The following is a 12681-nucleotide window of genomic DNA, read 5'->3' on the forward strand; positions in this document are numbered from 1 at the left end:
GAACATAATCAAGCTTTTCCTTGTTGGCTCCAGGGTTTACTCCAGTCTAGTTGGTGTTCTGTGCAATGATGGAGACAGCCCAGAGGAAGACAGAATTTGGAGCCAGAGATATCTATGCAGGAATCTTGGCTCTGCCTTTTACTAGCTGTGCAACCTCTTCCAAGCTCCTTAAGTTTAAGCTTCCTGAGTTTCTGTCCCCTCATCATATCTATATCTATCTTGGAGAGCTATTTTAAAGATTAAAGGTAACGTATGAGAATTCCTTGATACCATGCCTGCCACATAGTATGCATGTAATGATGAGCACAGAAAAAGAAATTAAGTGTTAAACAGAATTTGCTTTCTTTAAAAATGTCCTTAGTTTGGGGTCCCTTGCATTTTTCTTATGAAGTGAAGGGTATAGGGTTATACAGTATTCAAGAATGATATACAAAATCGATACATAAAATAAATTATATTGTCATAAGACAAAGCCATCATCTCTCAAATGACTTCAAAAATCGTCCAAAAATCTTCAGTGTATTTCTATCAGAGTCCTTTAGGCAATAGCAATACTAAATATCTATAAAATATTACATATTATCACAGTATCGCAAACTCATTCATACTGAATTATCCTCTTTTATCTATTTGACTAGTAATAAGGTGGCTATCTGAAAATGAAGAAAAAGTAATTTCTTCACGATTTGTAGAACTGATGCTTGGTGCGTGGTTGCAGGGAGGTGAGTTGAGTTGCTCCATAAAGGCCACTGTACAGAGTCCTTACTCAGAAGACTTCACATTATCCTAAGACTCTTGCATATTTGACACCAGCCCACAATTTTGCCCAAAGCTTTCCCAATATCTGTTCTCAAAGTATTTTAGACTCAATAATACCCCAATTCTTAGGTTAAATCAATATAATTATAAAGTAGTTTAAAAAGATGTCAACTATTCTCACTGATTCTGTTTTCTTGGGGTGAGCCCCTAAGCTATCTAGCACTAAAATCTATTGAGTGCCTTCTGGCATCATACAGCAGTAGTCTTGGAAGCAACTGAAATCCAAATAGCTCCTTCTGCCCCCAGAAGGCAGAGGTGTGCCATCTCCTGCTGAGTCACTGCAGATTTCTCCTTTCCTCAGAGACTCACCACTGCTGGCCTCCAACGCTGTTCCCTGGTTTTCGGCTGCCACCGCTGTCCTCACTGTGCCAACCGGGCTGCTCTGGCTGTGCCTTGCACCTCTTCTGGCTGTTGCTTTCTCCTTTCTGCTTCTTTCCTTTTCCTCTTCTATAGCCTGTCCCTATTCTTAGCTTTCTGAAGTGCCATTGGACGTACAGTCATCGTCAGACTATGGATTCCTACTAAAAATCTAAAGACTATTATTTTGTATTCAGGGGCCTTTGGGCGGTCTCGTTCCCCCACTCTCACTGGATTTTGCCTTTTGTCTATTGTTCCTGTTGACTGAAGACCCGAAATCTAGCCTGTGAATAACTGGGGAATAACTGGGTCCTAGTCCATCACTCTCAATTTATCAGGCAAATGGTCTGCAGCGAACTCTTTGCTACAAAGAGTCACTAGAAAAATAAAATCATAATTCACTTCCTTTGAATTGGCAGGACTTATTAATAAGGCAATTCTGATATGGTTAAAATAGGGGCATTTTGGATATAAAGGTCAAAGAAGAACAGTAAACACATTATTTCACTGTCAAGTAGTTTACTATAAATAAGTATGAAAGCATGTGTCTGCAGCTCTGTGTGTATTAGACACTCTCAGATCTTTTTTTTTTTTACACCCCAGGAACACAGAAGAGAATAATGAGTGAAGAGCTATAGCAAAAGTAACAGAGAGAAAACATAGAAAAAAATGAAAGAGGAGGAAAAAGAAGAATACATGCAAGAAATCAGATGAAGAAAGAGCAGATAACCAGGAATATGTAGATTAAAAAGTATGGAAAGGAAGATAAGGAGCCAGAGAGAGAAAGAGACATGGAGAGAGGTGAGGGGAGGGAAACAGTAAGAAGAAAAGAAAACTCAAAGGAAAGATTCTTTTTTTCCCTTTGGTTTATCAAATTTTCCTTCCCAGTACATGTTCTGGAATACCATGACTAACTTGATGACGGCCACCTCTATAAGTTAATTTGCACTCACAACTGGAATTACCTACAGGGAAGAAGAGGTGGGTTGACTCTAGGATAAGGAGCAATGCAGAATATGAGAAATACATGAACCATGGGAGCCCAGTGACGTTCTTCACCCTGAGCTCTAAAATGAGCTACATCTGGGAAACGTTGTTCAGCAGCCACTCAGCCATGCCTCCAGTCTTCCAAGCCTCAGATCTGATACCCATCATTTTCATTTGCTGAAATCTTTGATGTGGGCCTTTGTCTACCTTAGGCTGGGACAGAGGGCAAAATGGTCTATGTGTTTCTCCACCTGAGCCAGCTGGAGAAAGCACAAAAGAAGATAAGCCTTCTACATTCCAAATGGTAATGAGGAGAGCACAGGCTCTGGAGAAATATTCTCTAGTTTGACTCTTTGACCGTTTATAAGCCCCAAGACCTTGGATAGTTACACAGCCTCAGTGTCCTGTCTTTAAAAGAGAGAGAATGATGGGTTCTACCTCCTTAGAGTTGGTTTGAGAATTAAATGAGATAATTCCATGTAAAGTGTGTAGCATAATCCTTGGCATATAGTAAGTGCTCAATGGTCATTTTATTGTTATTATTACTGCCTCCTACTCTAAGACAACAGGTTATATCAATTACATAATTTTAAGCTCAGTAATAGATCCTCAATGACTATAGTACAAACATCTTTATTTAAAGGTAACTCAGTACTCAGAGAACAAATAGTTGACCCTATCCTTAAATTCAGATACAGGCCTACTCTTGGGGCCAGGTAAGCTATAACACTCTCGTCAGTCTGGGGAAGCACATGTAATCAGACATAGTTGATTTTTACAGCAAACCATCTGAGTGGGAGAAATAAAGACAAAACGTAGCCTCACAGCATTTCTGGTCAAGTTTTGCCACCAAATGACTAAAGAGATCTGGGGATTTGTGGATTGTAGACAAGGGGCTATAGACCTACACATTCTATGCTAAGTGTCCTTTGCTCCTCCTTCACTAGAAGATCAAAGACCTAGCCTAGGTTGTTGGGTTTTTTTTTACATCTTTATTGGAGTATAAGTGCTTTACAACCACATTTTAACAGCCACTATGGAGAACAGTATGGAGGTTCCTTAAAAAACTACACATAGAACTACCATGACCCAGCAATCCCACTACTGGGCATATAGCCTGAGAAAACCATAATTCAAAAAGAGTCATGTACCAAAATGTTCATTGCAGCTCTATTTACAATAGCCCCGAGATGGAAACAACCTAAGTGTCCATCAACGGATGAATGGATAAAGAAGATGTGGCACATGTATACAATGGAATATTACTCAGCCATAAAAAGAAACGAAATTGAGCTATTTGTAATGAGGTGGATAGACCTAGAGTCTGTCATACAGAGTGAAGTAAGTCAGAAAGAGAAAGACAAATACTGTATGCTAACACATATATATGGAATTTAAGAAAAAAAATGTCATGAAGAACCTAGGGGTAAGACAGGAATAAAGACACAGACCTACTAGAGAATGGACTTGAGGATATGGGGAGGGGGAAGGGTAAGCTGTGACAAAGCAAGAGAGAGGTATGGACATATGTACACTACCAAACGTAAGGTAGATAGCTAGTGGGAAGCAGCTGCATAGCACAGGGAGATCAGCTTGGTGCTTTGTGACCACCTGGAGGGGTGGGATAGGGAGGGTGGGAGGGAGGGAGACGCAAGAGGGAGGAGATATGGGAACATATGTATATGTATAACTGATTCACTTTGTTATAAAGCAGAAACTAACACACCATTGTAAAGCAATTTTACTCCAATAAGGATGTAAAAAAAAAAAAAAGCCAAGCAAATTTACTTTCATTTGAGAGAGAAAAGCAGCTGCTGGTGGCTGGGTACTGGCCTCGCCCAATTAGGCCCTGGTGTTGCTAGGAGTTGGCCCAGCACTCACAGCTAGACCTCGGCCTTCTGCCGAACGTAATCAATTTCACATCACACCAACACCAGACAAGGCTACTCAGTGACCCTGATGGATTAAGACAGAAACAAAATCTCTCTGTAATCATGTCTGAACTCAGCCCGAAACAGTATTGGCCAAAACACAAAAAATGATCAAATATCATCCCCCTATTCTGACTGATATGAGTGGTTGCTGCTTTTTCTTTTTCCTTGCTTTGCTCTCCCCACTTCCTAGATAAGTTTTATTAAGATATCCAATCATAGAGTTGTCTATGCTCCCTTTACAGGTTCCAATTCAGAGCAAAGCGCTGCTTCCTTGAGCCCTCCCCCAAAAACACCTAACACAAACCCAAATGCTATAAGGCCTTTCTAACTTCCTCTTCTGGAGAAGCCCCACAGTTCCTCATGGTATGTGTTGCAACCAGTCAGTAAACTCAATTTTGTTCAACTACAGGTGTATCCTGTGCTCTTTGGCTGGAGGACCTTGACAATTTCTTTTCTTCTAGTACCAGAATAGGATGATCAACTTTTATAATTTTCTCCTTTGAAGACTTCATCATAATTCTCAAGATTTACTATCTGAAACAAAATCTCAATTGCTATATTATATAACCTTCTTTAATGGTTAAAATTTTGGGTGGCATTCTTGGAACTTCATATCTTAAAATTTTGACATTGATTTATACAACAGTCTCCCGTTATTAGATTTGCTCTCTCAATTTCTAGTCAACAGAGGCCAAATTTCAATCAAGGAAAATGCTGCTGAACTAACCAGGAACTATCAAATAATTTGTTACATTACATGACAAACCATGTATTTCCTAATGACCCTGAAAGGCTAAAGTATGAGAAAATGTGTGGTTTAATAATACCTGGGGAAAGGGGAATGAACTAAAAGCATACTCAGAATCTGCTACTAACTTTCCACTACCTAAGTTGTATAACCCTAAACAAATCTCTACACATATCTGATCTGATTTCCTCATGTGCCGAAGAAGAATTCAATGATGTCTAAGATTCTTTTTCAGATCTAAAATTTTATGTCTCTATGATACGGTAAGGTCACAGGCTAATAAAAGGTCACTACAATACATTATAAAATATGGTATATAAATAAATATTCAATAGGATTTTTTGATATCTCTATTTTTTTCTTAAAATAAAATTTGGTACTTTTGAAAAAATGTGGACATAAGACCTTTAGTTAGTGTACAAGGGAACCCAGATTAAGTATAGTTAGTGCACAAGGGGTTAGTTAGTCAGTGCACAAGGGGGTCCAAATTAAGGATGTCCCTAAAATTTGGGACATCAGTAGAAAATATCACTCTTTAAAACAAAAACTACTGAGATTTAATACAAAAGGACAGACTTAGCCACCTATGGAAACCCACTTATAAACCCAATTAACAAGGAATATAGGCCATCTCTTAAAACTCACAATAATTTATCTATTTAAATTTTGTATGCATCATGTAAATGATAATCTTGAAATGTATTAGTTAAACTTATTCAGAATAGAGATACGCTACAATGGAAGAAAAACACACAAATATCATAATTTTAGAAGCTTTTGTAGTAGCAGTAACACTGGAAAATATCATTGAACAGTATGATTTCCCCAAGCACTGGGGGAAGAGAAGGAGGAGGGAATCTGACTTTAATCTAATCTAACTTAATCTAATCGAATCTAACCACTCACTGATATCTAGATAAAATATCTCTAGAGCAGAAAAGTAAAACACATCAAGTATTAGCTTGATTTGAGGATTCTTTTGGTAATGTCTAATTTCTAACTGTCAAGGAGCAATCTGATCTATAAATTTGGTCTCCTCCTGAGCGTACCAGCCCACCAAGACATGCATTACTTTCCATTGCCAGTATACATTATTCTGCTGTCCTTTTCCACATGATGAATTGGTACTGTAGCTGATAAAATCAGCAGAATGTAATTTCTGTTAGCATGTGACAATTCCTAAGAAGTTGCTTTAAGTAAGAAAGCAGAGCTTCTGAAATCACAAAGGTGAGGATCAAAGCACCCAGGGTGACCTTTCTGAGATGAACAAATCCATAAGGTTCAGTCAAAAACAATACTTTGCCCTACTTTTGTCTCACTCGTACATTCTCATGTAATAAACAATTATCTACTAAGTGCCTATTATGTGACAGACACTATAATAGACATACTTCTAAAGTGAGAGGCAGAAAAGTGGTTGAAATAATATTTGAGTATCTAGCTCTAGTATAGATGATAGGCACTGTGGTAGATATTTTCCATTTGCAATCTCATTAGATACCCTCCCAAATATATAGCAATTATTATTATTACTTCTCAGGGTATAAAATTGGGACTAGAGATTATTATTTATAATTTGGCTACTACAAAATCAAGACTTAGGGATACTAAACTTTCTTAACTCGCTTTTCTCTTTATTGGTTCCTTGTTACTATTGATAACAATGTTTAAGACTATTGAAACAATAAAAATATGCATAATAAGGTATTTACAATTTTCAATATAGCTCCATCCAGAATCCAAAATCATATGGACTGTCTTATGCATCCATTTTTACAAGGAATCTGATCTGTTCAGTACATGGAATTCAAATGCTTCTACTCATTTGTGGAGAATGTTTAGTTATGACATTCTGATGCCAGTTTCCTCTTACAGTGTATTCACAGGCGTTTTGTAAAACAGAGGCAATGCTTATTCTTGAAAATAACTGAGAGTTTGTAAAGAATTTTACAGCAGATCTCTTGGTAACATTATTCTATATTGCTTATTTTTGCTATAAAAATAATTGCTTGAATTTCAGATGTGACTTTGTGTTGAACAACTTTTTGTATTTTAAGACATTTCATTAACATATACGTCTAAGCATTATTTTCCAGGACAAACCGTTTTGTTAAACTTAACTCACTGGAGATCCTTAGCTTTAGTAACATAGATGTTGTCATAGATGTAGTGTCAGGTGTTGACACTAATCAAGCCTCCGGTGACTCCCAGAAACCTCATTCAGTGGAGGGAGACTATTCTCAACTGAGGATCATTGAAATTCATTTTCTTACTGCTGATATTCAGGGTAGTCCAGACAACACAAAATTCAACATGAGATGCTTTATCCAAATTGACTTCTACCTTTCGGAATAATCCAGAAATCAATCGGCTTTAGCTACCTCTCCAATGACAGCAATGCATTCACTTGGCATTCTCATTCTGTTTTCTCTGTCCCAGCAAGCAACATATGGACTGAACCACTTTTTAAAAACATCAATAAATCCACCTTTGCCATTTAAGCATCTAGGAATTAGGTTATGCCCTGTGAAGTTACAACATGTCTGGGTGGTTGAATTTCTGTACTGCTTGTGATTTCAAAATGAACAATAATCCTCATTAAAAGGAGCTCAAATGAATACACTTGGGAGGGTAAATTTTAAAAAAAACATATTCCTTAAGCATACACTCTAATATATAATACAGCGCCTAAGAGTACTGGTCAAAGATCTAGCTTCAAATTCTAGTTCTAGTACCTACTAGATGGGTGACCCTGAACAAATTACCAAGCTCACTCAGCCTCTTTTACTCATCCGTACAACTGGGACAATGCCTCTTAGAGCTTTTTTAAAGATTAAAAAAGAAAACCCATGTAAAAGGCTTAGCACAGCGTCTGGTGTGAGTACCTAAGTGTTCAAGAAGGGATAACTTTTATTATTCTTCTTCTTCCATTTATAAACTTTATTAGAGAAAATAACTCTTATGTAACCCTCCAATACTTCAAGATACTTAACTATATTTCAACCAAAATGTTAAACCTCTTTTTCTCCTATTTCGTCATGTGATGTTTGATCTACTTCTTTAATTTTATATTTAAGCAAAAAGCCAAATAACACAGATGTACAAAAAAAAAGCCAGCAATCTTCTTTCCCAGGGTAACCAATACCAATACACTGGTTTATATCCTTCCACACTTCTATGCTTACACAAACCACAAAATGAAGAGTCCTGTGTATGTCAACAGCCCAGTATATGCCTCTCCACACTTTTCTGTCACACATCCTCATGCAACAATGAAATTATACTAGTTACAATAAGCTGTAACTTTTGTGTTTTACTTGAGCATTTTTTTTTTTTTTTGCAGTTCGCGGGCCTCTCACTGCTGTGGCCTCTCCCGTTGTGGAGCACAGGCTCCGCGGCCATGGCTCATGGGCCCAGCCGCTCTGCGGCATGTGGGATCCTCGCGGACCGAGGCACGAACCCATATCCCCTGCACCGGCAGGTGGACTCTCAACCACTGCGCCACCAGGGAAGCCCTACTTGAGCGTTCTTTAGGTCAAAAGTTATAGCAACTAACTCATTTGTTCTAACAACTGCATAACAATCCATAGCATCGTCTATCCAAGTACTCTGCTACTGAAGGGTATTCAAACTGTTTCCATTTTTTTTTTCTTTTTACCCCTACCATCCATGTAGCAATAAACATCCTTGTTCAAATGTCCTTACATATTGGTGATTTTATTTTTTTATGATAGTTTCTGTAAAGTAAGATTTGGCATTACTATGTCTCAGGGACTGTTCTAAATGTTTTACATTTATTATCTCATTTAGTCTTGACACAACTCAATGCGATATTATTATTACCCCTATTTGGAATATCATAAAATTTAGGTAAATAAATTGCCCAAGGTCACTAGCTAGTAAGTGTGAATAAGTGATTTCAACCTAAACAGTCTGGCCTCCAAATCCTTGCTCTTAACAGGATCCTTATCCAGCAATTGCCCAATTACTTTCCCCAGAGGTTGTACCCACTTAACAGTCCTTCCATGAGAGTTCCTCTGAACCATTCTAAGCCTTCCATTGTACACCATAGGATGCCTTATCTAATGACAGAAATCAACTGGCAGTGTGCTTCTTAGGTGCACAAATCCTATCTTGTTTGTTTCCAAACACAGTTGAATGTGTGCCCTATAGTCAGAAAAGCCTTTTACAATATGGAATTTGGTTACTTAGGGGATTGTCTCTCTCTTTTTAGGCTCCTCTTAGCAACTGGGTTCAAAAAATGAATATGTATTGCTAGTGAATGGGATGCAGAATACTGCAGCTGTCTCTGCTAACAGCTTCTGGCGTTATGCTTCGGGAAAGCAAACACTGGGAATTTTCCATTTATAGTTTATGTTATTTAAATTCTTACTTAAAAAGTCTCCAGTCTTTTAATATTCACGGAATGAAGTAATTCTTCCTCCTCCTCTCAAAACCAAAATTCCCAAACTGATTACAATTAGAATGGCATACTACTGTTTTTCTATATTTCTTATGAATTTTATTTACTTTTCTCAGAAGTGTTTCAATATACAACAGAGTCTTAGGGACTTGAGCAAAGGGTGCGGTTTTTATTAATCAAGTAAATAAACCAAATTAAACTCAGCAATTTATAACTGCTTTTCTTCGGAAGAGTATATCTTAAGGGCATGTTATTACATTTTGGCTCCTATGGTGAGAAAGAAATATGAAAAGAAAAATGCTAAACGCCACCCTGAGATCAGCATCGTATTTTAGGTGAGGAACAGTCAGAGACACATGGGATGATCATAGAATCCTGGGGAAAAAAGTTACTGCGGTTCCCAGGGCATGTGCCGGTGGTGGTTTGGCAAAGAAAAAATCCGGGTTTTATGCCTCAAGAAAGGCAACTGGAGAAGCTCCAAAGTTAAAGATCTTAAACGCTGATAACAAATACTGTGTGGCTGCAGAGACATGACTGATCTAGCAAATTCTGTGGATGACTTAAGACTTAAGGTTGAGTTGGCACTGTTGCCCCTCTGGTAGCAAGTTGGCATTATGCAAGGATGCTTCTGGGAAAAACAGACTGAAATGATTCGGTCTGAAAACCTCTTGCTTTGAGCAAAAACATTACCAGCTGGAAAATGAACTGCTTAAGAGACAACAGAAAGAAGTTGAATGGGGGGGTAGTGCTATTCTGAATTTTGACTGTCACAGAAGGTGCCAACATGTAAAACTGCCTCTGTGGTTGTGAGATTTAGAAACTTGGGGCGGCAACTTCATGGCTCGGGGAAAATCAGGTTAGTGAAGAAGGTCAGCTTTGGGAAGAATGAAAAGTGGTCAGAAGCGGCTAATGTGTACATTTGAGCTAAGACTGCTGAAATTTGTAAAAGTTAATATATTCTGCATTAACTCATTTCACACACCCTCCTCTCCTGCGAGGCAGTTACGTATGGCAAGTATGACTGGATCTGTTTTATACTGGAGGAAACACACTGGAAGAAGGAGAAGGTATTGTAAACTTGTCCAGGGGCACACATTTAGTAGCGCGGTAGCTGGCTTTCAGGCTTCATATTTCGTTGGCTTAGTACCACACCACGCTTGAGTGTGAAAGGAGCAATGTCAGGGCCAGACGATAGAGTCCAGAAAATTCTTCTCTCCAAAGGAGCAAGGGAGCCCTCCCTGAAGCCTCTGATGGCTGAGCACCACGGTAGGTCAGAACCTGCGGGATTGGGACCACCGTGATGATGGATACCTCTGAGCGGCAGAGCGGAGGCGGGAGAAGCCCTGCAGCGGCTGAGGTGAGCCGGAGCGGGCAGCTAGCGCCTGCCACGCCGCCACCTTCCATCAGCGCGCCGCGCTCCAGGCTCCGCGCCCCCCTCGCCCCCGGCCCGCTCTCCCCAGGCTGTGACACTCACTCACGGTCTGGGACACCTTCAACTCCTGGTTGAGCCACTGGCACAGGATCTCCGACATGGCTCGGCCTGCGCCTCCCACCGCAGGCAGGTGCCAGGAACGCGCGGGAAACCCAGTCAGCCCGCCCGCGTCCTCCTGTTGCTAAGGGCGACCCGTTGCTAAGGAAGCGTCTCCAGGCCAGAGCTAAGGGAGAAGACTGGGAGAAGAAGGGCGCCAGAGTCCAGCCGAGGAGAACTGAAAATCGTGACTTGCCCCCTGCTGGCGGGTAAGACCTGGATGTGCGCAAGCGCAGTGGGCTTCGAAGGCCGGGAGACGGCGGTGCGGACCTTCAAGAGCGCTAAGTTAGCAGAAGTGGGGTGCGGAGGGGCGAAGCAGGGAAGCTAGTGGACTGAGCAAGGGGTTCTTGGACAAGCAGAAAGAGAAAGAGTCTTGACTGAAAGGGAATTCTTTTCTTCCTGTTTGTCTCTCAGAGAAACCTATGGAAGGTCCTACTCGAATGGCCAGTTTTAATTGCTACATTGCATGGGCTACGCATATAGGATAGGTCTTATTCATCTTATTCTGAACGCAGGAAGCATTCAAGTTTTGTCGGTGGTGGTGACAGAACTAACATTTAGGGTAATTCACATCTTTATATTGTTTTGAGAGGTGAATGTTTAATGAGCTTCTTTTCTGGTCAGTTTTGCCTTCCAGGTAATATTTTAAATTGTATTTTGAGAAAGACTCTCACTTTGCCCAAACCCGAGTCAGCCTCCTCTGAGCCCTCTTCCCTCTGAGGTCCCACCTTGAACTCTGTCCTTGGCCCCTTTGTCAAGTTTTAGCAAAAATCCTGCTGGATCAGTTTAGTGAAAATCCCCCACCCATATCTGATCTAATACCTCATTCCTCACCCTGTCAAGTTAGTTTAGCCTTTAGCCCTGCTGTTTCCTCTTAGTAGTTTTCCACCCATAGACCCAACCCTGCTCCTTGGCTGTAAATCCCCACTTTTCCTTGTTGTATTCAGAATTCAGCCCAAACTCTATCCCCTGCTGCAAAACCTCACTACAGTAGTCCCTTGAATAAAGTCTTCCTTATGGTCTTTAACAATGGTAAGAAAAATTTTCCTTTAATAATTTCTACAAGTTTAGATAGAATAATGGGAAAAATTATATACATATATAATAGTATATATATGTATGTCGCAAATATAAGGAATTTTCCCCCTAAAAGCTTGGATACATCAAATTATGATTCTTTTAAACTGTAAGAATAATAGCAGTAATGTCCTAAAAGAAGAAATGTCTTTTAAGATTAATCTGAAATTGATCCATGTGTCCTGATTGGATAAAAGTTTAGTACTATTTCACTGTTGACTTTACTTAACTTTGAAATCTCCTATCCCATGAGTTTCCTCACATCCAACACAGCAGGCATAACTAAATACAATGGGAATTCTGAGGGAGATTTATTGCCAGCAGAATTGGAGCCTGATGCATTTAATATGTCTCACATTAGAGTTATCCAGATTCAGAAAACAGCCTCTATAGCTTGGGGGAATATATCTAATAAACCTTTATCCATTGGAAATAAGTCATCCCTGAAAATGCTTCTAAGGGATGAATACCTGCCTGGAAATGACCTCCAAGACACTCCTGCTACTTGTCATCCCAGTAGTATATTTAAACTGAAGACTAGTGTTACACACTTATTAAGAAGTTCCAAGTTTTAATTTCAGTCTATAAAGCCTGGGGGATAGAAACCAATGTTTTCTAGATTGCTGAGAAAATTGCTTTTGGGGAAGGATGTAGATGAGGGTGCATCGAATTCCACAGCTGCACCAGAAGAGAATGCCTGAGCTCATAAACCATCCATAGCTATGTGCTATTATTCCCACGTCAGAGCAAAATATTTCTGTGCCCATCTGTAGGAGCTGTTTGGTTGTTGTTTGTTTCGAAGAGTCAT

The 12681-nt window shown here is 39.6% G+C and overlaps 1 protein-coding gene across 1 annotated transcript in view; it reads right to left on the reverse strand.

Moving 5' to 3' along the window:
- The window catches only part of SPEF2 (sperm flagellar 2), a 171259-nt gene extending 160420 nt beyond the window's left edge, over nucleotides 1-10839 (reverse strand). The window contains 1 exon segment of the mRNA XM_032629118.1: nucleotides 10743-10839. Within this exon segment, the coding sequence (XP_032485009.1) occupies nucleotides 10743-10800 (58 nt within the window). The 5' untranslated portion in view covers nucleotides 10801-10839.
- Nucleotides 10840-12681: the final 1842 nt, after the last annotated feature.

This window comes from Phocoena sinus, chromosome 3 (assembly GCF_008692025.1).
Source record: "Phocoena sinus isolate mPhoSin1 chromosome 3, mPhoSin1.pri, whole genome shotgun sequence".
In the NCBI taxonomy this organism is placed as follows: domain Eukaryota; kingdom Metazoa; phylum Chordata; class Mammalia; order Artiodactyla; family Phocoenidae; genus Phocoena; species Phocoena sinus.